This window comes from Trichoderma camerunense, assembly GCF_050948025.1.
Source record: "Trichoderma camerunense strain CBS 138272 chromosome Unknown V8C40scaffold_43, whole genome shotgun sequence".
In the NCBI taxonomy this organism is placed as follows: Eukaryota; Fungi; Ascomycota; class Sordariomycetes; order Hypocreales; family Hypocreaceae; genus Trichoderma; species Trichoderma camerunense.
In genome coordinates, this window is record NW_028145327.1 from 1 (window position 1) to 27,764 (window position 27,764).

At 45.5% G+C, this 27,764-nt stretch overlaps 10 protein-coding genes across 10 annotated transcripts; 5 read left to right on the plus strand and 5 right to left on the minus strand.

Annotated features, from left to right (window-relative positions):
- Positions 1-816: 816 nt before the first annotated feature.
- V8C40DRAFT_278929 (GIY-YIG nuclease family protein) lies at positions 817-2,280 on the plus strand (the record flags this gene model as incomplete). The annotated part of the gene is made up of 1 exon (XM_083221136.1): positions 817-2,280. The coding sequence occupies one exon, from the start codon at positions 817-819 to the stop codon at positions 2,278-2,280; it is 1,464 nt and encodes a 487-aa protein (XP_083066834.1).
- Positions 2,281-2,772: 492 nt separating this feature from the next.
- On the minus strand, positions 2,773-4,724 carry V8C40DRAFT_285757 (ferric reductase family protein; the record flags this gene model as incomplete). The annotated part of the gene is made up of 2 exons (XM_083222446.1): positions 2,773-4,429; positions 4,498-4,724. 2 exons carry the CDS (start codon positions 4,722-4,724, stop codon positions 2,773-2,775), a joined length of 1,884 nt encoding a protein of 627 aa, XP_083066835.1.
- A 1,994-nt stretch (positions 4,725-6,718) lies between these two features.
- Positions 6,719-7,490, plus strand: V8C40DRAFT_259800 (uncharacterized protein). The gene is made up of 2 exons (XM_083219047.1): positions 6,719-7,001; positions 7,097-7,490. Exons 1-2 carry the CDS (start codon positions 6,899-6,901, stop codon positions 7,327-7,329), a joined length of 336 nt encoding a protein of 111 aa, XP_083066836.1. The 5' UTR covers positions 6,719-6,898; the 3' UTR covers positions 7,330-7,490.
- A 752-nt stretch (positions 7,491-8,242) lies between these two features.
- Positions 8,243-11,449, plus strand: V8C40DRAFT_285758 (ankyrin repeat domain-containing protein; the record flags this gene model as incomplete). Its single annotated transcript, XM_083222447.1, has 6 exons — positions 8,243-8,619; positions 8,671-8,919; positions 8,982-9,536; positions 9,584-9,628; positions 9,670-11,239; positions 11,396-11,449. 6 exons carry the CDS (start codon positions 8,243-8,245, stop codon positions 11,447-11,449), a joined length of 2,850 nt encoding a protein of 949 aa, XP_083066837.1.
- Positions 11,450-12,092: 643 nt separating this feature from the next.
- On the minus strand, positions 12,093-15,826 carry V8C40DRAFT_166202 (peptidase S8/S53 domain-containing protein). The gene is made up of 7 exons (XM_083211545.1): positions 14,414-15,826; positions 14,310-14,315; positions 13,754-14,259; positions 13,655-13,684; positions 13,414-13,598; positions 13,000-13,354; positions 12,093-12,933 (listed from the first exon to the last, which is right to left on the minus strand). The coding sequence occupies exons 1-7, from the start codon at positions 15,510-15,512 to the stop codon at positions 12,328-12,330; spliced, it is 2,787 nt and encodes a 928-aa protein (XP_083066838.1). The 5' UTR covers positions 15,513-15,826; the 3' UTR covers positions 12,093-12,327.
- Positions 15,692-16,988, plus strand: V8C40DRAFT_166205 (uncharacterized protein). Its single transcript, XM_083211546.1, has 2 exons — positions 15,692-15,842; positions 15,914-16,988. The coding sequence occupies exon 2, from the start codon at positions 15,942-15,944 to the stop codon at positions 16,851-16,853; it is 912 nt and encodes a 303-aa protein (XP_083066839.1). The 5' UTR covers positions 15,692-15,842; positions 15,914-15,941; the 3' UTR covers positions 16,854-16,988.
- A 163-nt stretch (positions 16,989-17,151) lies between these two features.
- V8C40DRAFT_166206 (uncharacterized protein) lies at positions 17,152-18,800 on the minus strand (the record flags this gene model as incomplete). The annotated part of the gene is made up of 5 exons (XM_083211547.1): positions 18,304-18,800; positions 18,015-18,247; positions 17,886-17,958; positions 17,717-17,807; positions 17,152-17,660 (listed from the first exon to the last, which is right to left on the minus strand). The coding sequence occupies exons 1-5, from the start codon at positions 18,366-18,368 to the stop codon at positions 17,154-17,156; spliced, it is 969 nt and encodes a 322-aa protein (XP_083066840.1). The 5' UTR covers positions 18,369-18,800.
- Positions 18,801-19,927: 1,127 nt separating this feature from the next.
- On the minus strand, positions 19,928-21,280 carry V8C40DRAFT_285762 (glutamine synthetase/guanido kinase; the record flags this gene model as incomplete). The annotated part of the gene is made up of 1 exon (XM_083222448.1): positions 19,928-21,280. One exon carries the CDS (start codon positions 21,278-21,280, stop codon positions 19,928-19,930), a length of 1,353 nt encoding a protein of 450 aa, XP_083066841.1.
- Positions 21,281-22,290: 1,010 nt separating this feature from the next.
- Positions 22,291-24,109, plus strand: V8C40DRAFT_278937 (ANL family adenylate-forming protein; the record flags this gene model as incomplete). Its single annotated transcript, XM_083221137.1, has 5 exons — positions 22,291-22,435; positions 22,506-23,239; positions 23,308-23,402; positions 23,464-23,585; positions 23,664-24,109. The coding sequence occupies 5 exons, from the start codon at positions 22,291-22,293 to the stop codon at positions 24,107-24,109; spliced, it is 1,542 nt and encodes a 513-aa protein (XP_083066842.1).
- A 410-nt stretch (positions 24,110-24,519) lies between these two features.
- V8C40DRAFT_278938 (aromatic acid exporter family protein) lies at positions 24,520-27,605 on the minus strand (the record flags this gene model as incomplete). The annotated part of the gene is made up of 3 exons (XM_083221138.1): positions 24,520-25,358; positions 25,432-26,032; positions 26,088-27,605. The coding sequence occupies 3 exons, from the start codon at positions 27,603-27,605 to the stop codon at positions 24,520-24,522; spliced, it is 2,958 nt and encodes a 985-aa protein (XP_083066843.1).
- Between the last annotated feature and the right edge of the window lie 159 nt (positions 27,606-27,764).

Sequence of the window (27,764 nt, forward strand, 5' to 3'; positions counted from 1 at the left end):
AATATTTATTTTATTTTTATTTTAATTATTATTATTTTTAAAATAATATAATAAAATAATAAAAATAATAATAAATTTTAAATTTTTATTTATTATATAATATTATAAAAAATTATTATAATAAATTATTATAAAATTTAAATATTAAATATTTTAATTATTATTTTTTATTTAATATTTAAAATATAATTATATAATTTTTAAATTATTATAAATAATTATTATAAAATTTAAATTTTATATATTTAATAAATATTTATTTTATTTTATTATTTACTTTAATTATTTATAAATTATTTATAATTATTATAAATAACTTATAAATAATTTACTTTTTTTTTTTAAATTATAAACTTTATACTAATATTTTATTCTTTAGTTTAGGTTACCTATAGGACCTATAGGCTAGGTAATTATAACTTTATTAATAACTAATATATATACAAGCCCTTGCTTAACCAATATAACCCCTGGCCTCTTATTTTAAAGTATTAATAGTCAAGGCTCCCCTGATGATTTCTGCAGTTGGGGACAAATACTAGTATAGCGGTGACCAAAGATCAATACTGCTTCAACATGACAACCACAATCGACCCACGGGTTTTCGAGGAATTTGCCTCCATACTGGAAGGCAATAAGCCATTTCGAAATCCAAATAAAATCCATTTCGATGTATGCCGAGGATTTAAGAAAGAGACTACGATTCGCTGCGGAAATCGGCCTCGCAGAGCCGAGGAGCAAGAGGAATTCGATAATCTCTTGTCTGAGCTTTCGGCTAGGACAAAACATATCGATGCCACTAGCCTCTATGCTAAAATGAAGAGGTTTATTGCTCTTACGCACTGCACAGGTCGTCATCTTGAAGATGCCCTCAAGGCCTTTAACAAATGGAAGGGGCATAGGAAGGCAGTTGTTTCAAATCCATTGCCGATGACTCCATCGAGAAGCGCTACACCACAAGCTGATCTTTTGGAGCCTCTATCTGATTCCAGTGACGAGATTTCATCAATCCTTGTTGATGAAGATTCAGGAGATGAAGAATCAGGAGATGAAGATTCAGGAGATGAAGATTCAGGAGATGAAGATTCAGGAGACGATGATTCAGAAGACGATGAACCAGGAGACGATGACTCAGGAGAAGATGATTCCGAAGAAGATAATTCCGAAGAAGATGAGTCAGGAGAAGATGATTCAGGAGATGATGGGCCAGTCTTTGACTCCTACGTTACAGAGAAAATGAAGAACCTGAAACTTGATACTCCTGGCCAACCCATCCAGGCCGAAACAGATAACAGTTGTTCTGACGAAGCCGAAGCACAATCAGAAAAGCTGGATATGCTTGGGGTTGCTCATTACCCAGTGAAAGGGATGGGATATGACACTAAGAAAATATACAACACAATACGGAAGCCTCTTCGTCCTAACGCTATGTCTGGTGGCATTGTTTACATCCTTGAGCATACCGAAATATCCGGTTTATTCAAAATTGGATATACTGGAAGGTCTGCATACCAGAGACTCAAACAGCCTGGGAACTGCTATCACGTTAAGACGAGGCCTATTCATGAGACTGAAGGCGGAAAATTCATTGGAGCTCACCAGGCCGAAAGAATTGCTCATGCAATACTGGACCACAAAAGGATTAAGATTTATGAATGCCCGCATTGCGTAGGATATCATAAAGAATGGTTTCTAGTATCCAGAAAAGAAGCATGCAGTGCTGTCAAGTTGGCGGAGCAATGGCTCAAGATGCCCGCTTACGCTCTACATCAACAAGAGGGAGAATACAAACTAACACCCAATGGAGCCACGGCATTAGAGCTAATGTTTCCCTTCTCGATACCGAAGATGAGGGCACTGATTGATAAGACCGGCAACACAGATAATGATTCCGATGCAAGTCCCAATGCTACATCAGCGGCCACTGCTCGGAAAAAGGGCGCAAAGGTCTCTTCTGCCGCTGCTAAAAAAAACATCCCGAGGGTTTTCATCGATGGAAGTGAAGCGATAATTCCATCTGTTGAATACGACGTACGAGAAAGATCTCCTGTGAGAGGTGTTGGCAACAAGAGAGCGGGAATTCAGATCGAAATCGAGGAAGTATCTGAGAGGCGTGAGTCGCGATCTAGAACGAGGACGCCTGAAGGCGATTTTATTATAGTCACGGAGTATACGTCGATACGGCGCAGGAGAGTATCCGTATCCAATCGTGAACATAATGATGGAGCTTTTGATCTCAAAGATAAGAGACAAAGAGGCACAGCAGCCGCTAAGGTCTAATAGATTTATATGGTTTAAATTGGAATGCTACGATGATCACCACACCTTGGGAGTGAATTGAGGTGTTGACTTATATTTGCTTACATGTAATGCTACTCAAGTTCTTGGTACGATAAGCCGATTCGTTGAATCCTGATGCTCATGGTCCTCGAAAACAATCACACTCATGAAAGAACTTTGTCTCTGTGGGCTCAGGTGTATCTCGGCTCCTTTTGCATCTACTTTCTATACAATGTATCTGATTCTTTATACTTAATAATTTCTTCACATCCACTTCTAAATGGGTCACAGTATGGTCTCTAGATCCGCTTATATATTAACCATCAAAGCAGTGTGCAAGAGTCGGCATTATTACCATTGTTGTTATAGTCGTGATAATTTAGACTTCATAGGGAGAAGATGTACGAAATAATGAAGGTTTTTAGGCGAAGTTATCCAATTATTATACACGGCTTTTACCACACGAAAGAGGTTAATATGAATCCTCAACAACTAGTCAAAATTCTCGACATGCAAGTATAGCCCATCCAATCCGCCCCCTTTATCCACAGCCAAATCATCACTTATCCTCACCACGGCTGACCTCACGGCTACTGATAGCCCCAATGGGCCACATACCGCAACGGCCGTCTCGCCTTGCGCCTGGTTTACTCGCCTTTCAAGCATGGTTCGGAACGTAGGCCGTCCCACATGCAACTCGGCGAACGAGATGTCTGCATCTGATGCCCGGTTCTGCGACTTCGAGACTTCAGCCTTCTCGTCTTCAAGAACAGGCTGTCCATCAACTTCAACGCCTTGTTCTTTTTCTTGCTCTTCTGATTGACCTCTTCTAGTAGACTCCTCGTCGCCAGCAATGCCCTCTTCACCTGTGATATGAATATTACAGAGCGTTTCAACACCTGCCTCTTGGAGCATGCTCAATGCCGTACGCAGCTCTTCGGAGGCCCAGGATATCCAACTCTGTTGTTTAATTACCCAGGTGAAATGGAGGGTTCGAAGCGGAAGAATCTTGTGCGTTTTGGCACGCTGTGCAATATCCTGAAGAACAGAGAGGGTAAAGGTCACTCCAGTCGACCCGGCAATCAGGACGAGCGTATCGAAGCAGGCAAAATCTGCGTGCGGGCTAGGATACGGTCCGTCAATAAGCGTCAGATGCATAGATTGATGCCTCTCAGTTTGGGCAGCTTTGAGAAGACGTTTGGTGAAGTTGCCGCATGATCGCAGGATAAACACCATATCACCGCCGTGTGACGATGGAGTTGACAATATCGTCGCTGGATGTCCCTGCACAATGTTGAATCGGGGGATGAACAGCCGTACATACGACCCTGCTTGCCATGACTTGATTCCCGGGTTAGAGAGCCGAATTTTGGTTGCGCTGCCCTCAAGCGGTGTCAAGGTCGCTCTACTCGGCCGAATGTTGACAATAACCATCCTCACAAAGCGAACCAACTGACCGACCAGATACAAGGCAATGCTAGTGTAGATGTAATTTGTCGAATAGGGCGATGACGTTCCATACAGGTGATAGACAAGCGCAACTGTAAAGCCAAAATACGTGAGCAAATGCTGCACAACAAATATTTTATACTTGAAGAAGCGCAACGGTGCCAGTGAGGTCAGATTCATCCAGAGCAAGAGAGCGTACGCAGAGATGCCTGTAGGCGTGCACTCGTCAGTTTTCCATTCGAGGACCATCAAGCCATAGATGTTCCAGGCATGGCTCTGCAGTCCAAAGTGCAAAGTTGCCAGCAGTAGCAAGCCACGTGAGACCCATCTATGGTAGACGTTGAGTCGTTCCACAGACGAGTTGACGAGGAAGCCAATGAGGCTTGTCTTGCTCGATGTTAGTACTAGCAGCGGCACTTGGGCCGCCCCGAGCCATCCAGCACGTATACCGAGAGCCTGGAAGTGCTGCGCACCAGGGATATTGTTGTTGATAAACACCAGAGCCAAGATAAAAGCTAAATACGCGGTAATGAGGTAAACATGGCCCAGCGGAGGCACTTTTAACCAATTCGATGCTGCTAGAGGCGTGATCTGGAGATAGCTCGGTTCTCGAAGGAGGGCTGCTGTGGTAGCAATGGATTGTGTGAAAGGATTCGCGGGCTTTGCAGTTCTTGAGCGGTTTCTCGCACTTGCTCTGAGTCTGATTTGTGCTGTTAACGCCAGACACCTCCATTTGAGCAGGGAATATCTGGTAATTGTAAAACCCACCTCATCCGCAATACGCATCTCTGCACAACGTTGCAGATACTTGCTAGGCCAATGACTACCACGACTCCATACCAGAAATATCGTGCATACTGGTTGCCAATTGGGCCCAAGACTGAGTCATCGAGAATCTCTTGCAAAAAGTCAAATGCCTGTGTCTCGTTGGAAAAGTCTACGCCAGCGGGAGTGAGCGGCGCAGAGGACGACGGACTGTCACCGCCCATGTCCATGGTGAAGGTGATTTCTGGATGACGGCCTCGCTATGTGTTCTTTCTAGTCGCTCATGGCTCACATGTGTAATGCGGAACGTGTGTTATATGAAGGAACCGTCTTCCGGTTACCTTTAGGTCGTTGATCGAGGTGTTTGTTAACGAAAGATGAGAGGATAAAAAACTGCATGATTGCGTACAAATCTCATTGCGCAATGCCGTACTAAACATATGTCCGTTGCCGTACTTCCGGACTGGCCTCCTCTACAGTCCTGCCAGCACTTGGAATCGCATTACAGCGGGCAGCCACCTCCAGTTGAACCAATTAGCAAAGTGAGAACCGTGAGCCACTTATCAGAAGTCTAATAATAATCTCACATATTTGCTCAAATATTCTCAGCCTGCGATCCAAATTGCTGCTCGGCAATCACTTCCGGAGTTGTGGGGAAATGGCTTTTACTCTCTTCGATTCTGACTAAGAAACTGAGGCATGTGTGCGATGTTCGTCCGCAAGCCGATGATCGTCTTCCATCTGCGCCACCACGTATAGAGCACTTTGCAATAACATACCTTTGCAATGCTTATACAATATTTTGATGTCTCATCTGCACGAGAGAATAACTAGTGAAATATTTAAAGAATATTTTGTAATTTATTTATCTTGATGTGTATGTGGAACTTTGGGGGTCCCGTCTAGCTCTTCTGGCGTTTAATCTCTTCCTCTTTCTTGCAGCCTAAGACTCCAAATTTAGAGTCTCACGATTCTAGTTTTAGTAGTTAACCAACTTCTACGTTCAAGCACCTGTCATGGATATTTACTCACAATTAAAAATGGACAGCAGGATCTCCAGTGTGCCAACCGAAGATACTGGATGTGGTGAGGCCCCCGTGTTCTATCTGGGGTACGGTCGATCCAGTTCGACCGCGGGATATTAGCATTGTACTCATGAACGTCTCTAAGTTGAGATAGTCTCCACTTCTATACATGCCACTAATTACTACATGCCACGCTTAGATGTTGAAAGTGATGCTGGTTAATAGGCTATGATGGCTGCCGGTGCGCAAGCGCTGCCTTTCAGATGTGGCCCTGTATGAACCTGGGCAATCGGCTGTTAGTGGGTGGCGTAACTGGCCTTTCCACGTCGAATGAGATCATTTCTTCCTCCTCTTCCTTGTATGCATAGGGTCACCTAAAGATATTGCGTGTCTTTGTTTGTCCTCAAACTGTGGCGTCCACTGCTCTTGACGACGTTTCTTTGACTTAAGTGTCTGAGTACTGGTCTAAAAGACTACAAATCATCTAGACCGCCGAAACATAATGTTAGTGACAGAAAATGCTAACATTTACATAAACGTACAGCTTAAAATCGAGAGTAATCGATTAAAACAGCAACAGAAGCTTAAGAGAGCCTGACCCGCTGTCGTAGTGCACTGTCCTACTGCATGAAATATTACTGTCAAAGTCTAGAACATGGAAATGAAAACAAAAGAACCTCTGCAGTCAATATAAAAGCTAAAATGCCGAATTGAGCCAGAAGCATGAAGAGCTCATGCAGTCTATCGAGCTAGCCAACGGGAGTTACAATACGTGTAGCTACATGTATATATCTCAATAGTTTTCGGGCAACGAACTTTTTGACGGAGAAACTTAGTAAGTCAGCTCTAATGCGCTGATAAAATGACTGAGTAAGTGAAATAAATATATACAGAACGCAAGGGGAAGGTGCATTATGAAGGGAGGGCTGTAGGCCAGTTTAAAGAAGGCTAGGGCCGACTCTGGACAGCGATTCTATTTGTTGATATAGCATTCATCCATATTCAATTCACAAAGGATTCATCCTTGTGACACTGGTGACCCCGCATTGAATATAATCTCTCCTCAGCTCTATCAAAGAATCCACTCAGAGCTCTGCTAGAGTACACAGATGCTCCCCACTCAATCAAGCTTAATTTAACATTAATTCAATAGTGCCGGAGAAAACCGATATGTGCTTGTATCAAGCAAGGCTAATCTACAGTTGTCTAATGTTGAGTGGCTCAACATATGCACAAAGTCTCCATTGACTTGGAAAAATTATAAAGACTATCTCCAACCCCGAAGATGCATTCATGATGACATTGTTAAGCCTATCCCTCAAATAATTAAGTAAATACGGTCTCATATAGCGATTCAGTAAAGAGTTCTACCTCCTATAATGCTTTTTATCCAGAGCCTTCCTCGTATCATGCTAGCCTTGGTCTTTTCTAAAGGTACCAAGGCTGCTATTGCAATCGGGACTGCCGCCAACCATTGGAACGGTGCGTTGTCGAATACATTATCTTCTATATACATACATTTCTACATTCCCCTCTTTCAAGAGAAAAAAGCACTGACATCTCCTGCTGCCTGTTAGTGATGTGGGTTGATGGTACCGATCCCTGCGCCTGGACCTTCATCAGCTATGTTGGCGAGAGCCCATGTAACATTACCCCCCACCCGCTCCAGGGCAATGGGTACAGCTATACACTACAAGGCTGCGGCGGCCCGCTATGGCTGAACAATGGGGATGGCTCCTACAACAGCAACTGTTATGATGCGCCGGCTGACCTCGTCTGCGATGTGCACCGGGTGTGGCTATGTGGCTAGACATCTTCTTCCTTGTTGAATGAGACTTTTTGACCGGCTTCGTGGTCAACTGATAGGTAGTTGGGAGTAGTGACCAAGCCGGGGCTAGTCTGGCTTCGTAATATGAAGAGAGGAATGTTTCCCCTAAATGTATGAAGGAGTTTAGGTACGTTGTTCGAAAGGTAGACTGCAAGATGATGAAAAGATTAGTAGCATGGATGCTAACCTTGTGATACTCTTCTGCCAAACTTGAGACGTAATTCAAGGATTGATGATATATAAATATATGCAGGGTGCAACCATGTCAGCTTCGCTTTCTTGTATACCATATCCGCGTAATACTGATGAGACAGCGTGTGAAAGACCATCTCTCTGATTGATGCCAATTTGGAGGAAGTTATCTTGTTTTTGTCTAATCACGATCTTTATACCAACCAGATGAGTGGAGGTTAATGTTCTATTGATTCCATAGAGAATAGAGGTGGCATTGCAGCCTCCACTACGCAATAATCGTACACTCTTCCATCAACGATTTTAGACGTTTCACCGAATGCAAACAGACTAGGTCCTTTGTTCAACTGAAAAAAAGGACTGGTACGTAATATGGGTCGTTTGTAGGCTTTGTTGCAACACATCGTACAACGCTGCTAGGCTCCAGCGTGTTTTCTTTGTCACCACGTAGCTGTAAATACTATTTACGGAGATATTATGTAGATACTTAGGCAGCTTTTGCTGCCTGGCCAGTGTAATAAACAACAAACGGGCGGACTCGAGACCTTTCCGCACCTTCTATCAACTTCGATATGATAGGAGCACCCGTCGTTGACTTGGATCCGTCAAATACTACTTAAAGTCCAGGCAGTACCCTCAGTTGGCCAAGTAAAAGCGCCGAAAGAACCTTGTACATGGGTCAACCCCACGTTCTATTCACACCATGGATCCTTCCTTGATTGATTCCGCCACCTGTAGCTTGTTAGGGTTGATGGTTCAGATCTCAGGATCGCTCTACGGAGAATGGAACTATACGAGCCAGTTGCTGGCTGAGCGCTTGATCTATGAACTTTCTCAACTCCGGAATGTCCTGCGGTCACTCGAATTGACAGCCTCGTCTGAGACATATGCCGTTATTGTCTCCAAAAATCTATTAATCTGTTTTAACGATGTAGAAGACTGCATTCTCTCGTTAGAATCCGAGCTGCTGGGGCAATATTCCTCCGATGTGCCTAAATCTCCCAGGCTCCCATTCACGCCTGCCCAAGGTCTTCAACAGATCCAGCATCTTCAAGACTGTCTGTCGAGGTTGAGGGACAAGTAATTCTTTAGTGGCTTTCTTCGTGAGATCTCGGTGCTAACGTGACTTAGTATTGAAAGCTCTACATCGCTTGAGTCGGGAGAATCCTCTCCAAAACATACAGTAGACCTAGGCGGAGCTTTATGGCGAGATTGTGCTGATTACATGGCCGCTCATGAGTCGGCGCGCGAGTCCCGACTAGCAGGCGCCGGGCTCTCGTTCATTAACGGATCACATTTCCGGAGATGGCTCATTGGAGAACGTGTTGCTAACACCCTCTTTTACCTAGGAGAACCTGGTTCGGGAAAGACGATTCTGACGTGAGTATATCTGCGCTTCAAGTCCAAGATTCGCCCCGTTACTAATTTGATGCGATATCTAGGTCTTTGGCAATCGACGAGGTTCAAAAATGGCAACAGGCTAACAGATCCTCAAACATTGGATTCGCCTACTTCTATTTTAGCTATCGAAAGTCCATTCCGATGCGAAACATCGTATTAGCGCTGCTTCGGCAGCTATACTCGCAATCCCTGTCGCCAGTTGATGAATTGGCTGCCCTCGAAAGCCTAGCTGCAAAATCGGAGCACATTCCTTTCGCCAGTCTCGTTTCAATCCTCCTAACTGTTTCAAACCGGTTTTCAAAGGTATATTTCATTTTCGACGCCATGGATGAATGCGAGCCGGCCTACATGCCCGACTTGCTGCATCTACTTACGTCGATAAAAGCCTCGCCAGCCCGGCTACTTGTCTTTTCACAACCTCACCAAACTTTCGATGCCTTGGCAGCCGGCCCGAAGATTGAAATCTTGCCATCCGAAGGAGACATCAAGCATTATGCCAGAATGAAGTTACTGCATGCACCACTTTTTGCGGACGACGATGGATTATTGGATGAGGTTGTTTCTGCTCTTGTAGCTTCTAGTGAGCGGCATCATCTGTATGCTATTTCCCTTGCCCATTCGTTACCGTTAGGAAAGTGCATAGTTCTAATATGGTCCATACGTTAGGTTTTTGCCCATCGCCTTACAGGTTGATGCATTTCTTCAAAAACATACCAAGCTAGAGGTCAGAGTGCAGAAGGCTGAACTTCACCGAAGTCCATACTCTGCTTACCAGGACAGCCTGTATCGAATCCAAAACCAGATGCCTTGTATGAGAGACTTGGCAAAGAGAACCCTCACATGGCTATTTTATTCTCAACGACCTCTCAAAACTGCGGAACTTCTCGAAATCCACCACTCCTTGGCCCAAGGCGCGGCACCCATCAATGTCCCCTTGATTGTACACGCATGCAGGACTCTAGTACGGGCCAGGGAAACGGTCGCGTTTACACACATTTCCGTCAAGGAATTCCTCGAAAAACAAGCAGATGCCGCTATGGACTATGAAAAGATGGTCGCGATCCATTGTATGCAGTATCTAATTGACAGCAATATTGACGAAGCAACGACCCACGGCTCTCTCAGTGACCAGCTTCGCAGCAATCCATTTCTAGACTATGCGGCTACTTACTGGGGATGCCATTTACGCAACGCAGTCCAAAAAGATCAAGGGGAACACAAGCACCTTAGGCGATTGTGCTCAATGCTGTTGAGTAATAAACCGAGGATAGCGAGCCTATGCCACGTTACATTCATGTCCCAGATGGAAAAGAAAGCGCCAGCTGATAAACTTGTCAAGTCCTCTTGGCTTCATCTTGTCTCATACTTTGGGCTCGATTGGGCTATTAGTCCACCACTAGTTGAAGAAACAGTTGTGGATGAACAAGACGAATGGGGTCGAACACCGCTTCACCTAGCAGCCCTGAAGGGCTTTGTCGACTGCGTTGAGATTCTTCTAACACAAAGATCCCAAAGCCAACAGGATCTAGATGGAAGAACAGTGTGGCACTACGCCACGATGAGCAGAAACCCTGAGACTCTACGTTGTTTAGTTAATTTCAATCCTCCTGTTCTGGAGTGGGTTCATTTAGACACTCCAGTCATCTTGGGGGCAGATAAACTGGACAAAAGTCCACTTGAGTACGCGGCAATCTACGGTGATGAAATTACAGTCATGATGCTTCTTCCATTCTATACCCCTGAATCTGCGAATGTTTTCAGAAGCAGAGCGTTCCGGGCAGCTCTGACTGGCGGCAAGCTCCACATAATGAAATATCTATTATCGCAGGGAGAAGATGCCCATTACAACTATCTTCTGGAGGCAACGAAGGCAGGATTTTATGCAGCAGTATACCTTCTTGCAAGTTACGGGTCAGATGTTGACAATCCAGATGCTGCTGGGGAGTCAGCGCTAATGATCGCGGCGCGAGAAGGTTGGAACAACATTCTCAAGTTCTTGGTCAAGAATGGGGGAGATCTTGAGTGTAAGGATTCGGATGGACAGACTGCACTCGCCCTGGCCGTAAAGACGGGCAACAATGAGGGAGTGCAAATCCTATTACAGGCCGGGGCTTGGCCAGAAGCATCCATCAACAATGAAACACTTGTGGTATATGCCGCCAGTCAAGGCCGGGTGGAAACTGTTCGGCTGCTGTTAGACGCAAGACATCATCCGTATGAAGCGGCTATGGTTGCAGTCGAAAGGGGGGGGACTCGACTTCTGGAGCAGCTTTCTCAATGGGGACTGCTTCCTACATATGTAAACGCCGATATGAGACAGAGTCTAGTGGAAGCGGCAAAAGAAGCAGATGTAAGCTCGACTTTAGACACGTCGGGGTCTCATGGACTGAATGTCTCTCTGCGACCGGCCTACTCTGTTCGATCTGAAGTCGCAGTTGATCCAAAGGATCCAAAGGCGTCATTTCAGAATGTTGAAACACGGGGGCGAAGACGCCATTTCACTCAGTGAAGCACTATCAAAAATTGGACTTGGTATCTACTAGGAGCTTGGAAAAATCGAGGTTGAAACATCCGATGAAAAAAAAAGGAACGGGAGGAGAATTCATAGAACAATCGCTGAAGCCATTTGAACCCAAAACAAAGGAAATTCGGCCACCATCAATATCGTCCCAATAAGCCCCTCAGGATGAGTCTAGACTGGTGCGAAGCTGAGGTTTAAACAGCGTCGCCATGCCCTTTCCCTTGAGCAGATCTTGTCACGAAATTTATGTACTTCAATAATACAAGAGGGAATATTTACCACGGTTACAACTATAAATCATGAGAAGCTTTTTATTGCAGTTGAAATGTTGAGAGCGATTGACCTCCTTGTTATCATAAAGCGACTATCTTCGGCCGCTGACACAGCCAGCCTTAACTTGACTAGAGCAGGTTCTTCCAAGTCGTCCTAGGTGAGGTGCCCTGGTGACAAGATATTTTCCATTAGCTATCGCATTGTGAAGATTCGGACCGGTCGCTCTTTAGACAATGCTGCAACACGAGGGACTTTTCACAGCAGTCATCAATGTATTTGTAGGTGACTATTTTGCCCCCAAAGCTCATGAGAGGTTGTTATGAGCAACAACGAATGTGTTTTTGCTGCTTCTTCTAACGTTTCTATTTGTCTCGTTCTTCAATTTTTAATGTCGAATTGTCTACTTAAACAAAAAGGCTTCAAGTTCTGCTGCCATTAGAATGTGATCCGCGCTCTTCCAAACTGGTGTATACGAATAGACAGACTTATGTTAAAAAAATTTAATAGACAATGATTTGAAGAGGCATGGCAGATCATTCTATAAGCATCTTAAGACTGCGAATATTTCTACCTACCTATTCTCCCAATGTTATTCATTTCAAAAATCTTTTCTTCGATAGCCAATCCATAGTTGACCTGGCTTCCCCCCAGATCGTCTGGTCTCCTGAGTCTCCGAAAAACAGCCAAGGCTTGACAAACTTCGCGGAGTTATTGTCAACCATTTTGGTGAAGACATCCTTGACAATTTGTAGTTTCAGGCTCTCATGATGTTCCCGTGCTACTTGGCTGTGAAGCTTGCTCAGTGATAATCTGTGGGCTGCTAGAATCAAAGACGCAACGCCTGACGCTATAGCAGTCGCCACTGATGTGCCTGAAACCTCATCTGTGGAGCTTCTCGAACCGAAAGAGAATGTCTTTGCAATAATGTTTTCTCCTGGGAACATGAAGTCAGCATGCTCTTTAAGGCTTTCAGGTGTCTCTTTTCCCCAGTAATCTGTTGCTGCAATGCTTAGAACATGAGAGAAATTGGCAGGATATGCCTTTTCCTGTCTGTAGCCTTCTCCCGCCGCAGCAGCTATTACAACGATATTTGCCCTAATTGCCTCTTGGACGGCCAGCTGAAGCCTATCGTCACATTTGAAGAATGCGATACTGATGGAGATGATATCGGCTCCAGATTTGATTGCCCATTCTAGAGCCTAAAGAAATGAACGTTAGCACATGAGAAGATTTCCAAGTATGGTTAGAACCAGAGTATAATATACTTGAATCACGCGATCTACAGTCATATCCATAACCGAATCACCAACCTTGGCCACAAGTAACCGACAAGATGGATTCAATTCCGTAATGACCTTCGCCATTTGCGTGCCGTGGGGATGATCTGAGAACCACCATGGGCTCTCGCCAGATGCTGATGACACAAAAGAAGCACCGCAAGTCTCAAAGCATTGTATAGAGTCTGGATCCACTCCAGTATCTATAACGGCGACATTGATAATGGGGGATATCGCATGCTCTGAGTGGGTTTCTGCCCGAAAGTCTGGATCCTGAAACTCTTCTTGGAGCAATGTATAAGCCTCAATATAAGGCCCTAGTCGGGTTGCTTCCACTGCAGTACTGCTTTCTGTTTAGCTTTTTATCGCGTTGGTAATGGCATTCTTGTAGAAAAGACTTGCCTCTTCTTGACTTTTGGAGTTTCTCGTTGTCGAGAAGTCAAGGAATACCAGGATTTTAGATAGAACTTTATGATAAATTGAACCTTTCTCGGCGAGTTACTCTCTTCAAATTTGGCGCGAGACTTCTTCTCGCATGTGTAGCCATCTTGTTTGTATGCTGAGCTGTATAAGGGGCCAATGAGGTCCTTTGGCACGTTCAGTTCAAAAGTTCAACTGCAGAATATTAAGGGTGGTTACTAACGGTCAAGATGAATATATCAACAATCCTCAGCTGTGAAAGATACAAGGTTAGCTTAGACTCCATTGGAAACACCAAACGATAACAGCAGGGCTCTCTGACCTCATGAAACTCATTCAGATGCACATAACCATCCCCAGAGACCCAGTAGCTTAGACTTGCCCAGGTGCTTACATACAAAGTGAGCTTCTTTAGCCGAGAACAAGATGTCACAAGAGGTCTTGCGGACATATCTGGTCTCATCCAGTCTAAAACCTCGATATCAAACCCGTCTAAGCTCTGGAAAATGACTTCCTCGCTGTGAGGCAGGTAAAGAAAATCGCGGACACGAAGCTCGTAGATACCAGCAACCCCCTTGGACTCACGAAGCCAATTCAGCACAAGCTTAGCTTCGAGGCGTTCCGGTATGGATTGCTGGTTGACGTCAATTTGAGGGATGGGCGATACGGGAATATCAACATAACGTAGAGTAGTCTCAAATTCGACGGTAAGCAAAGAGGTTGCCTTGGGGTTGGGAGTGGTAGAAAGGCTCTTGATCATTTCCAAGAACGGTTCAATGAATTTGCTCGAGTGGCGGAACCCGCCGAGATCGAGGCTGATCTCCCTTCCTGTTTTTAATTTAGTGGTTGGTCACTCCATAATAATCGTGGTAACTCACGTTTGTCTATGAGGAGTGGGTTAGCAAAGAAATTCATATATTAGAAGGAAATAAAAAGAAATAGTTTAAGAAAGCGAAGATATATATCTTCATGTGCTACATACCTTTTGGTTCACTCAATAGCCTTCTGATCTGCTCAGTAGGCGAGATTCGTCCAGCCCCATCTGTTAACAGTTGACCTTTCGCTTTTCGAACTATGTATGAAACTATTATGGATCGAATATGCTGCCTCGAGCTTTCATCTAGCACGGCCTCCACATCTCTCTGCTGTAAGCACTGCAGGGGCGACATTCCATCCTCGTACTCGATTGAAAGGTCTGGGCAAGCTTTCAGCAGCATCTCAATAATAACTGCGTCTCCTCTTCGCATAGCAAATTGAAGTAGCCCATTGCCATAAAGGAGATCATTTCTGGTCTTCAAAATTTCGTCGAAAACGTCTGTCAGATGGAACGAAATGCAGTAGTTCAGTAGCTCGATGGTAACGCAATCAGGTCGAATTGTGGTGAGGAGAAGCAGGAATTCATCTCTTTTAAGATCAATAGCCTTCCCGAGGATTGAGTTATCTATTTTGAGGGCCGGCAGAGCCTGGAGAATTTTTTGGACTAGTCCCAGGCTCTTATTTTTCTTGACCAGTATCATGAAGGGCGATTCTCGAATTCCGCTAGATCCGACTAGGAGCCTTTCCAGTTCTTCGATTTTATTGTCCGTGAAGATTTTGAGAATAACGTCAACAACATTCTCAACGCCATATTCGATAGCATAGTGAAGCAGACTGTTGCCCTCTCCGTTGTTCCTACCATCCAACTCACTAAGCACCTGGGGGTCCTTTTGTAGGATTCGTTCTGCAAGAATTTCTGGAGCGAGTTCGAAGGGTTGGTCATTCCCCTCGAGTTCTTCAATTCTTAGCAGTTGAGCTGCTCCTGATTGAATCATGTGATGCTCCCTCTTCCTCTCCGAAAATCTCATTATGGCCTGACGGATGACATAGAATCGGAACGATACCGTACCCCAGCCAAGAAGATAGTCTAAGAGCTCAGTACTGTCTGGTTTATTCCACATCTCTTCGAGGCTGTCGAACCACGAAGTTGGTGGCGGGTTTCGCGCTAAAGCCATTAAAGCCTCGTCCAAGTCCGAGACAGTACAGATTGTGCCTTTAGCCAAGTCATCCCGGATATTGGGCCACAGGGTCCTTCGCCTCTCCATGGTCGGGCAGATGACGGTGAGTGAGGAGGTTTGGAGACATAGGCCGTCTCATAATACTGAGTGACATGGCCGAATGGCAATGGCCTGCAAGTTACACGCCAAAACAGTATAGCGTTGTCACACACCGGAAGAGTATTTGTATATTTCTAACCCCGCTCGACCTCTTGAGAGGCTGGGATGTGAAATCTTCTCTCGCAAAGTAGAGGAACCCAAGTGTTGCTACATCCTGTTTGCGGGCCGGGTTGTGTCTAATCTCTACTATCCACACCTGCGATCCGTTACAACAAAGAACGGCTGTGCCCGGCTGTTCGTACCTGATCTTCAACGCCAGTGAGTTAGCTTCGAGCCAAACCCAAAGTGGTAGATACATGTAACTGACAATCAACGTGTGTACTACCCAGTAGGTTGTTGTCTAGCAACAAGGACGAAATGACTTCTCAGGATGACCTGGCCAAAGGTCTAACGCGAGATCTTTTTGAAGTTTCATTGGACGAAGGCATCATCCGAGAGAGAAACGACCCCCTCGATGAAGTTCAGCGCAGTGTAATCACTGATCGGGGCACTACCAGCCCCTACAAAGTCCAGGCGTTGCTTAGTGCTTGTATCCATGGAACGCTGGACTCAGTGTCCAACACCCCCGCCTCGCTGATTATTGTCGATTACCAACTCGAAGCCTTGAACGAGGGTAGCATGTTCACAAGTGCAACCACTAGCTATACCTTTTCTGAATATACGGGATCGCATCAAGTCGGTGGCGAACCAGCTTCGTCCCCGTCCGTGCTCGCCTACGGCCCGTTTGAATACATGGCCGAGCTCCGTCAGTCGACGGCAAATGAGCGTAACAAGAACAGCCAAGAGCTACAGATCAATCCCCAGGTAAATGGTATTAGTGCAGCAAACATCACTTTCGGCCATGAAAGCGAGTCTACCCACGAACAAAAGTACTTTGAACGGGGCAGAGCCGGGCGACACTTTAGCAATGGCCGAGCGAATACGGTGTGGTGGAATCTCGTATACAACAAGAGCCAGAAGCTTTCTATCACACCAAAGTTTCGCGTCGCTATGCTTGTTGAGCGCAAGAGCGATTCCAAGTTTCAGGCCGTTTTCAAGATTGCAGCCCATAGCGGTTTCGGCTACAAGGTCCAGGAACTCAAGAACCGTTGGTTGTATAAGACAGCCATTGATGATCCCATCGTCTTCGACCCTGCCAAACCGGCCATGGGAGACTTGCAGGGGGTAGATCCCATGAACTTGGGCCTGCTTAGGAAGCGAGAGAGGCTTGAGGCTCTGGTGTCGGTGCCTGGACTGGGCGCTATCATCCCCCCAGCTGCTCAAACGTAACCGTCTGCTTCTGCATAATCTCATCGTCTTCCTTCTTAGGGTAACATGAAGGAGTATCATCTCATGAGCTTGTAGAATGTGATCTTATCAATTGGATTGCTGAGACAGGAGAGTGGCTTCGTTCGGCAAATGCGCGTGCTGCTGTCGCTTTGTTAGTATATCAGTTAATCTATAAATTCTATTCACCCAGGACTGCATTGAGTTGAGATAGAACACCCAGTACTTGAGATTAAACTCTAATGGATCAGATACACCCATTAGTCTATACGAAATATGAAAGAAAAGAATTAGATATTAAGTTTAGGGTAAAGTTGGGATTCCCGCCTCTGCTAATGCCTCCTCTGTAATTCGCCAAAGCGATCGAGCCAACTCTCTGTTGCGAGCCTTATCCGATGGTTGATCAATCTTGTCGGGGCCATTCAAAAACTGGCCTTTGTAGCGATCAGGGTTTTTCGCAACTTCTACCGCAGTTGCACAGAAGAGTTGCGTTAAAGCGCCCTTTGCGACACTTTTCATGACCAACTTCAAGACTGGCTTCAATACACCAGGGAAGATTCCCATGCCGCTTTCAGTTGAAACTGGCCCTGGGTCCAGTGTTATAGCTGTGATGTTGGCATCTTCTTGAGTGAGTTTATTTTGTAGTTCCTTTGTAAAGAGGATATTAGCCAGTTTGCTGGCGCCGTAGCGTTTAAAAGTCGCTTTGCGAGAGGCGTAGTCATTCGGGTTCGCTGCTCCAGGATCCTTAAGGTCCTTTATACTTGTGAAGTTATTGCTTTTAGGCGCAAACTTCTCAGCTACAGAGCTCACCTAAAATGTCACTTAGTCAAACCATCTTCGAAGATTCTTTTGTCAAGAGGACATACCGTAACGATCCGGACGTCAGAGCCTGGCACTTTTGCTGTAGCCTTGAGCAACGGTAGAAGGCTTTTTGTGAGAACAAAATGCCCGACATGACTAGACAGATATATCAGTATAATGGAAAAAGTAGAAAAAGGGAAAAGGGAAAGCGCTAGCTTCAAGCAGTGTACTCACTTCACCCCCATTGTCTGTTCCAATCCTTCCTTTGTGGTTATAAAAGTTTCCGGTCCAATGCCTGCATTATTGACTTCAATAAACATATTAGCATGCTATCGTTAATTGGTATAATGAATGCTACTTTACCCAAAACATCAAGTCTACTTTCTGTGGTAGAAAGTATTTTTGCCGCTTCAATGACATTCTGCAGATTTTCCAGATCCAATGGAAGCCATTGCATCCGCTCTTTGGGTATGGATGGGTGTTGAGAAAGAATCCCATTAATTGCTTGTTTCGCTCGAGATTCAGATCTTGCCCCTACATATACCTTGGCCCCATGCAATGCCAGTTGTTTGACTGTTTCAAGCCCAAGACCAGAGCTGATTCGTTTTCGTCAGTTGGGTGTTCGTGATTGGAAGATGGGTATACAACTCACTTTCCGCCTGTCACTAGTATGACTTTGCCGGTGAGATCAGGGATAGAAGCTTCGGTCCACGCCATGTCTCAGGAAGTTACACTTATCCTCGTATACAGTATACAGAGAATTAAGTAATTAACTTGTCAACAAGATTCCCATGCGTAGGCATGCAAAATAGCTCGCAGATGTCTTCGCAACCTTTTTGGTGGTTGTAGAAGAGCCAGTCTCAAAGCGACTACTTATAATAACTAAGCCCATTATCGAGTCTTATATTTCATCAGTGGTATTATAAGTCTAGATTATACAGGAGTCGAAAGAAATAATTACCCAAACCGGTATATGTACCCCATACTAGGGATGTGGCTTATCCCTTCATGGTCAATCCAGCCCAGTTAGGCCAACAATATCGCGAAGATCCCCACAGCTCGGAAATAGTTGCCTTGAACTTTGTCAATTCCAGGGAAATTATTGGTACAGCTTGCTTATCCAATCAATCATTTTACAAAGAAACTGACTTATATCATGCGTTGCCAGGCTTTGGGAACTCGTAGGGCGGGGCAGCCAATATGACTTACTTGCATCCGGGATAGGAATTGTCCGGTTGCCTAGAAAGGGCAATGGTTTGTTACAAGACACATCAAACTAAACAAGTCTCGTGCCCGCTAATGGCGTTCATAAGGGCACCTCAGTCAAAGCCGCTTAGTCAGTCATCTCGTTCGATCGAGACCATCCTATTTGGCCTATTAGGCGGCATGACTTATATCCTTCGAAAGATGTAGAGATGTCAAATTCTTCTTGATTAATAATACTAGTCTATTGTAGAGCGTGAATGCACAGAAGCGTGCTTTGGTTTGGATGTCAAGTATGTAGATGCCATGCCAAGGGATTTCCCAACGCCACAGACACAACATTGCGAGACATCCATTTAGCACAACAACAATGATAGAATGAAGTCTTCATACTTTGAAACAGCGGTGTGCTAGAGAAATAAACACAAATTGCCGGTCAAATTTTGTTTAAGCTTCATTTAGCGCTGGCATTTCGTCACATTCGACACCGCAAACTTGGAAATTACACTTCACTCTGGTTGACTAAAGTCATGGTTAGAAAGCTTGGTAATTGCCTAATAAAAACTTACAAATCAAGTCGATTTACCTTAATAGGAGATTTACAATGCCAGATGAGGTAGGGTTCGACTCATATAGCAGGTGATAGTTCGACCAAGGGAATCGGTTCATGCAACGTTATTTCGCTTAAACGCTGTGACTCAATGAGACATTGTTTTTGATCTAGCAAGCTCTATCAGCCCTGTGAAAGGAGGTATATATATCTAGGTGGCTGAAGTTCACGCTCTAGACGTCCAGTATATTGGATTGCTGAAGGCAGGGCCATTTGGAAAACATATACATGATATTACTCTCTACTTCGAACATATTGCTTAAAATTTCGTATGGCAATATTTCTTTCTAGACTTCGACGTCAGCTTGGTTCAAGATGGGTGGCCATTGTCCAGGTTTCCTGGCTGGTTATTGGAATGCAGCTCGGACGCCTCTTCTGCCACCCGGCAAAGATACAGATATATGATATATCATCAATACATTTCTAGCTTTAGGCTCACTCAAGCACTTCCGACTAACATTATCTAAAATAACTCATTCATCAGTTGGCGCGTTTCCTCCACGTCTGTCTCGCGCAGTTTTGCCGCCTCTGTTCTCTTTACGCGTAGATAGTGCTGAATGACACCACTCTCCATCATAGTCTCAAGATCTTTGTGATTTTCTTCCAGACGATCAAGCGCATCTCCTATGTTCTTGGGCAGAGACTTTGCGTCCCGTGGCCACGGGTCTGTCATGATGCCTGTATCTGGCCATAACAGAGGCTCCTTGTTGGTGCAACCGAGCAATCCGGCACTCAAGATTGCTGCCAGGGCCAAGTACATGTTGGCCGTTGCGTCGATGCAACGGACTTCCCAATGCCCAGCCTTGATCTTTCGAATCGGCACTACACGGTTCTCAGTGCCCCAGCCAACCAAATGACCAGCAAGATATGGCTGAACACGCTCATAAGAAATCTCGTAAGGTAGGCAGAAAGCGCACAGTTGTGGAAGGCGCTGTAGCATGCCGGCGAGGAAGTGATTCTGCATATGGGGCGGGTTGATAGAGATGTGAGTGTGCTGCCCTGTCGACTGCCGACGTGACTCTACTGGTCGAGGCGACATAGTTACCATTAAGCCATGGCGGCTGAAGACGCGCTTGAGTGTATCGTGAACGAGTATCAGTTGGTCGACAGCAGCAAGCGGAGGGAGGCATCCGAGAGTCAATTCGTACTGTCCACGCCGCCCCTCTGTCTGGAAGGCATCAATCTTGACGCCTGCCGCCAACAGCACCCGAATCGCCTCTTCAAAATGCTCATAACATGGATCGCGGAGGCCGCAGACAGAGAATCGTCCAAATCCAGAACTATAGGGAATCAGGATTCCCTCTGCAGAGGCCTTCATGACCTCAAATTCCACTTCAAATCCAACAAGAAAATACACCCCAAACATTTCTTCAGCTTTTTTAGCCACTGTCTCTAGAGCACGGCGAGGGCAAAGGTCCCAGTTAGGCCCGGGCCGCGCTGGGGCATATTCGACAACTTTGCACATCACATTGGCATATAGAGGATCCAACGTCGGTCGCGTCTTCAGTGAGCTCCAATCAGGCACAAGCCAGTCGTTGCCTGTTGGGTCGAGCTCGGGAAGCAAGTTGTTATCCACGATGCAGTGGAACGCAATAGGCGGTACATGAAAGACTCTCTCTCCGGCGGCAATAGTCAGTCCATGCTCAATGGGCACAATGCGGGCCCTCAAGAGGCCTGAATGATCCTGCCATTGGAGGCGAAGAAATTGCACGCCTGGATGTTGAAGTAGGAATACTCGCAGAGCATCTGATGGAACAAGCTCTGGAATAAGGGCAACTTGCCCTGTCGTCGACGGTGCGATCGTTTCGGGGGACATGGTGAACTACAACGGACGGTACTTCCTCAAGGAGATAAGCCCAGTAGAGTTCGTTGTTGTTTGTAGTATAAGGGGTAGCTGAAGATATTGATGAATATTCAAGGGTCCAAGAGACCATAGAGAGAGACGGTTCTAAGACAGCTGACCACAATGTCTAGGCAAAGGGATCAATAATCTTGTACTGAATGAATATAGATCTGATTGGTTTTATCTGCGTGGACAAGCTGGATTTTATATGATATAACTCAAATACACAAAAAGGAGAAGGAAAAAGGAAGGAGGAAAAGGGCGGTATAGCGGTAATTGGATGTAGCACAACCTGCCGGGATAGGAAAATATATCAAGTGGCTGGATATTGTCGATGCGTCGCACCATCACGCACCTCGCGTCACTAGATGCACAAACACATTGGAAACTCTCATTATAGGTCCGAAGAATTCCCTGTTATTAGAGACAGGGATATCGAGCATCACGCAAGTATGAATCATGGTCCTATTATTACTGTACTGAAACAGTTTCGTACTACGAGATCGTACCTGTATCTATAACTGAGACAATGCTTCCGAAACTGAGACATTGCTCCTAGAACTGAGACATTACACATAGTGACGCCAATGATAAAGGCCTAGCTGAGGCGGTGAGCATTATGAGTAAGAGTATTATGGTAATATTCAGAATATTAGTATTCGATCTACTCGCCTGGCTGCTGCGACGAGCTGAGCGTGAAGAGTATCGCGATCCTCCTCCCCACCCGCCTCATCTCTCTCTCTCTCTTTAACTTTCAACATTTTTTCCTTTAAAAAAATAGAAGAGAAAAGAAAGAGAGTAAAACAAGCACAATGACAATCAGCGAAGTCCATAGATTTCCACATGACCCTGTCCTGGTGAAGTTACTGCATGCAAGCAAAAACAGACCCGACTCAGCTATAGTCATTCACGACATTTGTGGCTATGAGAGAAGCTATTCACAGCTATTCGGTGATGTTATTCGCACCCGCAACGAGCTCCGCATGCAGTTACCATCATCCGTGATTGATGAAGATGGTATACTACGTCAGGAAACTCCATACATTCCTGTTCTTACACGCAGCGGTTATGAATTCCTTGTCGCCTTCTTCGCCATCCGGGCCCTTGGTGGCGCTTGTATTCCGTTCGGTAAGTCGCTTGATCGCCGGACAAAATGGCATACATTTCGAGACTTCTATCTAACCTCATAACGAAAAAGGCTCCGGTATCCTTCCAGAAGAAGCATCTCATTTCTTGTCAATCACAAAGGCCACTTGCATCCTAGTTGGCAGCAATGATTGTATAGAAAGGGCTGCGAAGATAGCTGCATTCGTCAATAGCAAAGGCGGAGCCGCCTTCACACTACCTATCTCTCATGATGCTGAACCCGTCCTGGCCTCCAATGTCGATATTGATGAAGATCTTCAACTTGCACCAGGTGGCCCAGGCATGGTTCTCTTCACGTCTGGCACCACTGGTCTGCCTAAAGGTGCTATTCTTCCGAGAAACTGCTTCACCAACGTAAGCCTTGCGAATCCAGGAGAAGCTTGCATCAACTATCGTCCAGGGCATTGGATCGGCGGAGCGCGAACCCTAATCATGCCCATGCTATCCGGAAAGGAGCTTTATACACTTGGAGAAAAAGGCAGTGCGAAGGAAGTTCTAAACGCGTTCAAAACCCATCGCATTACACAGGCCGCCTTCACACCAACGTTATTAAGAAACATGAGGGAGCTGCTAATAAACGGTGACGGGCAAGTTCCCAATGAGAAACGCGACGAATATGCCAGCTGGTTCAAGGCACTTGATGGGCTAAAGTGCTCCGCAGGGATGATTGATCACTCAACCTTGAAGTTTTGGACTGATTTGACTGGCTTGCACATGTATATTGGCTACAGTGCAACGGAATTGGGTGGTCTTACCATCGCCACGAGAAATCCCGTAACAACTATCGTATGTTCTATTTGCATTTTCACGCCTGCAGCTAGTTGCGCGTTCAGAACTAATCACAATGGCAATAGTCTCTCATTGGATCTCCAATCCCCAATATCAAGGTGAAACTTTCAGAGATTAACACGGGCGAGATTCTTGTGAAGAGCCCATTCATGCTCATTGGGTAAGTATTGCTCCTAAAATTTATTTTACAACGCCAACGCTCACATTGCGGTTCCGTACAGCTACGTTGGCGAGGATGACTTAACTCGCGCTGCGTTTGATGAAGAGGGATACTATAAAACCGGCGATCTTGCTGAGTTAAGAGATGGCCAATATTATTTTACAGGTCGAAAAAACCATGATTGTAAGTTTTGATTTGCAGGGGCGGCTTGGAGGTAATCACATCGACTCAGCACGAATGAATCAGCTAATTAGTTCCTAGTTGCTTTTTTTCGTTTCTTTCGCATTCCATTACAGAAAGTGGAACAAAGCTTGCTAGATCTACCTTACATCTCAGAAGCATGTGTCATTGCGATTCCAGATCACGAAGCAAAAGAACTATGCGCAGCTGCTATTCGCCTTGATGTGACAAGTAGTGTACCGGCGTCTGAGATTAGCCTGGCTCGCATCCGATCGGACCTCATGCAGAGCTTGCCCATGTATATGCTTCCCGCTATTCTCCGAATACTGAAAGACGTAGAGGAGATTCCACGCAATATTTCGGGCAAGGTTGTTAAGGCAGCTGTTCGCAGGGAGCTTTTTGCGACAACAGACTGGTGGCCGCATAGCAACCCGCCGCCAGAGGTTGAGTATTGGGGTAATATGCCGCCAATATTTGAGGCAGCTACCCGACCATGGGATTGGTGTGGTGTGCAAAGAGCCGATTGAAAGGATCAGTATGTGATGAAATTGCTGGAAATTCTCTCATCTATTAGAGTGAGGAAGGCTAGGTACGATTGTTATTGTTCTGTTATAATGTTCCATTCGGGCCCTCTTTCTATGATATGTAAAGTACGCTTTCATTGATGAACACCACGTTTCTTCTTATCTGTTACTTGGGGTTCAGATACTTGATAAATTGAATAGAAAATGGTATGCATTGATAACCATGCTCTGCCACTACAGGCCGTTTTCAGTATGCCTGTCATGAATAATGCTAAACGAAAAGCTGAGTTCTCCAACGAGTTCTCTCGCCAGTCTGCTCGCGCAAGGGCCTATTAGCACCAGGTTTCATTACACAAGAAGGAGGAGCTTCTTATGGAAAATAAGAATATATATATCAAGACAGAGCTTGCCACTTACTGAGTCAAACGATTGACATCGCGAATCAAGTACCAAGTGACACTGTGAATTAATGCCGCGGCCGCGAATCCCGCATCTGCAGGTACATCCCTAGTTAAGAATTCACCCATGTGCGGTATTTCTATCTCTGTCAGTTTCGGTGGCAGTGGGTGCGCCCGACTCAGTGCAGAATGCAATATGATCATTCTCGTTGTGATGCCTTTAGGAATTAAATGAGCTTGAGCTGTACCAGTTGGGTCGTTGGCCCACCAAGAGGAGGTCGCCTTTGAGGCCTTCATGTCCCGGGACACATAGCTTATAAGAGTCATGTAGCTTCCTAGACGCTCAAGGATAGAGATCATCTCTCCGTATGTTTGCTTCGGAAAGCGGCCACCAAGACCAAATTCCCAATCGAGGAACTGATAACCTGTTTTGGTGCTTGTGTTCAGGGCTTGATACTTGTGAAAGATGCGACGGCGAGCGGCCTGGAGGTGAAAGCCAGGGCTTGTTTTATCTTTAATGTCACCGAAATTACCGTGAAGATGTGCAAGAACCGTTTGTTGGATGCACATATAATAACAGGCTAGCCCATACATGGTTTTAGCCATATTTTCGCGGAGTTCTGAATGTTCGGAGAGAGGGTAGGGGAAAATTGTCCAGAAGTATCCTGTTACAACACCAAGGGTGACGAAAGCAAGCCGGTAAGGGAATATTATATACGGTGCATACACGGCCTGTCCAGATGCCAAGACGGCTGCTTCTCCTAACTTTCGGACTTGAAGTTCATTTGCTATCATTACGATTGAAGCAATGAGAGCAACAAACCATATGCTGAAGAGACTAGGAAATTTGACGACTAAAATACACAAGTCAGTAACGAAATCGAGCTTACCGTCAATAGAGGGATACATGAAAGCCAGACAACTTACACAGATAGCCAAGCACTATGAACCACAACCAGAGGAAGACTAATATACCAGGAGTCTTTTCGTCAACCACGTACCAGATGATATAGCTCGTTATCATTGAAGCCAGAGTACCAAGTACTCGACCCAGTAAAAGAAATGTTGATGATCCAGCAGTGCGAGCCATGGAGAGCAATATGGCAAATAACGACCAGAGAAACCGGTGTCTGAAATAGAAATTTTGTGAATCGTGGAGAAACGCAATAATAGCTATAGTCATTATGGCACAGACGACACGAAGCCCGAACGCTGCATGATCACTACGAAAAACAGAAGGGATCTTGCGTATATAATCCCCAATAGTCTCCATCAGGTTACTAGGTGGGAGGTGGTCGGGGTTTTTTGGACTGTAAAATCCGGGACCAAGTTCGACGTTTGTCTGTTTTTCTGCGTCCTGAGAAGTACTCTCTTGTTGGATGCCTCCCAAAGAAACAAATTTTTTAACCCAATAATTAGGGTGAAAGAACGGTGGGATGAGTAGCCGCTTAGGGCGCGAATAGCACTCGTCGAGGAATGTGAGGAGATTAAGGAGTTCATTTCCCAAAGACGAGAGGAGAGTTTGAGACTGTGATGCTTAGCTACCAGTAACGTAAGAAGGAGACAAATAATACATTACTTACGTGAAGAAATAGAAAGTACCGCAAAGTGTTGGAGTGCATTTCTGAAGTATATTCACTAAGATTTCCAACCTGTGGTCGATGTTGAATGTAACACTCAAGCAGCTTTTTGTTACTTATAGCCTCATTCTCCTCGTCCAGAACACGGCCCTTCTCGAAGACGTCGCGATATGACTCAAGGAATCCCGCCTCGCCCGGATTCACGGCAACAGCGCGGTGCTCCACGTCGACCTTTCTCACACGAGACCTGCTAAACAGAGAGCGTCCCTTTATCAGTTCTAGCCGTATTTTGGCGTGCTCAATCCCTTCAAGGATTGCCTCAGTCATTTTTTGTGAATGCTGATGCATTGCTGTTTCGAGATGTTGCCAGTCATCATCATATGACGAATCGTTGTCTGTCTCAGAATGACGGTTTATCGCACAAGCGTCGTTGGAGAGATTGTATCCAGCAGCAGTGGATAGTTGCAGCATGTCTGCGACTGAGCTTAGGCCAGAGGCCGGTGGTATGAGGTCTACCAACAGTGAAGAGATATCCTCAAGCTGTGAATGATCAAAAACACCCCAAGATATCTCTCGTGCTGCATACTCGCTGTTTTGGCGAGTCTTGGAGACCTCGCTGACAAAATGTTGCACTGCGGCCTCAAGTTGACTGGCACATGGGTTGCTGTCCATTTCTCCTGTGCCAGTGATCGTCCTTAATAAAATGGACTGCATACATTTCCTCTGGGTCCGCGTGACGCCTGCTAACCCATCAAGACAGGCTCCCATATCCTTTTTGAAGACGTCTCTGCAGCTTTGTGGGAACAATAACAGGGCATTGACAAGGCCAACAGCTTGTCCGACTAGAAAAGCCTCCAAAATAATGTTAGTCTGATCAATGACTTGCTTCGTATTAGGGGCTCGAGCTATGCCTGGCAGTGTCGCGACAGCAAGGATGCCGGCGATGGTACATTGGAGACCCCAGTCAGGGAATGCAGACTTCAATGTGCACGAAGACCAAATGAAGAATATGAGAAAAATGGCGACAACCGCTTCCGCTGAGGAATTGTATGCATTTAGTTCGTCAACATTGTTTGTAGTATGTTGTCTGGCTTGAACACCACTCCAGCCAGCGAGCAGTGCCCAACAATAGGCCAGAACAATTGCGAATGTGAGTCGAATATTGTGTCTAATTAACATCGCCCGGGGGAGAGCTGGCAGAACACAAGCAGATATAATGGGAGCTAAATAAGCATTGGTCTTGAAGTGATTGGTCCAACTATCCGATTGAATAGCACACACAAGCACAGCTGGTGGTATCGACGTTTTGATGGCCATCTTAGCTGTATACCAGTCCAACTTCTGCTGGAACAGCACCGACTTGAGCTGCAGCCGCCGCGTAGTATCATTTTGAAAGGCGGTAGTTTCGGTCCTTGCCAAGGTTCCAGTCCTTGCCAAGGTTCCAGATCTCGATAGTAGCGTTGCTTCTGACGTGGATGTATTTCGGTTGCCTGAGACCATAGCTGGTGTCTCTGTGGACATGATTGTACTGGGTCCCCCATGAAGAGGACAGCCTAGGAATGAAAACGAGAGCTTCACGAGCCAGTACGAGGATATTGTGTTGCTCTGCCTCCATCCCCTCCTCGGCGATGGAACTTATGTGGGAAACTGGGTCAATTTTCCACCTTGTTACAACACTGG

Coding starts and splice junctions, on each gene's coding strand:
- V8C40DRAFT_259800 (XM_083219047.1), top strand. CDS start 6,899: ATGCTTTTTATCCAGAGCCTTCCTCGTATCATGCTAGCCTTGGTCTTT. Junction 7,002..7,096: donor TGCCGCCAACCATTGGAACG/GTGCGTTGTCGA, acceptor GCTGCCTGTTAG/TGATGTGGGTTGATGGTACC.
- V8C40DRAFT_166202 (XM_083211545.1), bottom strand. CDS start 15,512: ATGGAGAGGCGAAGGACCCTGTGGCCCAATATCCGGGATGACTTGGCT. Junction 13,599..13,654: donor TTGATATATTCATCTTGACC/GTTAGTAACCAC, acceptor AACGTGCCAAAG/GACCTCATTGGCCCCTTATA. Junction 13,355..13,413: donor ACTCCAAAAGTCAAGAAGAG/GCAAGTCTTTTC, acceptor AACAGAAAGCAG/TACTGCAGTGGAAGCAACCC.
- V8C40DRAFT_166205 (XM_083211546.1), top strand. CDS start 15,942: ATGACTTCTCAGGATGACCTGGCCAAAGGTCTAACGCGAGATCTTTTT.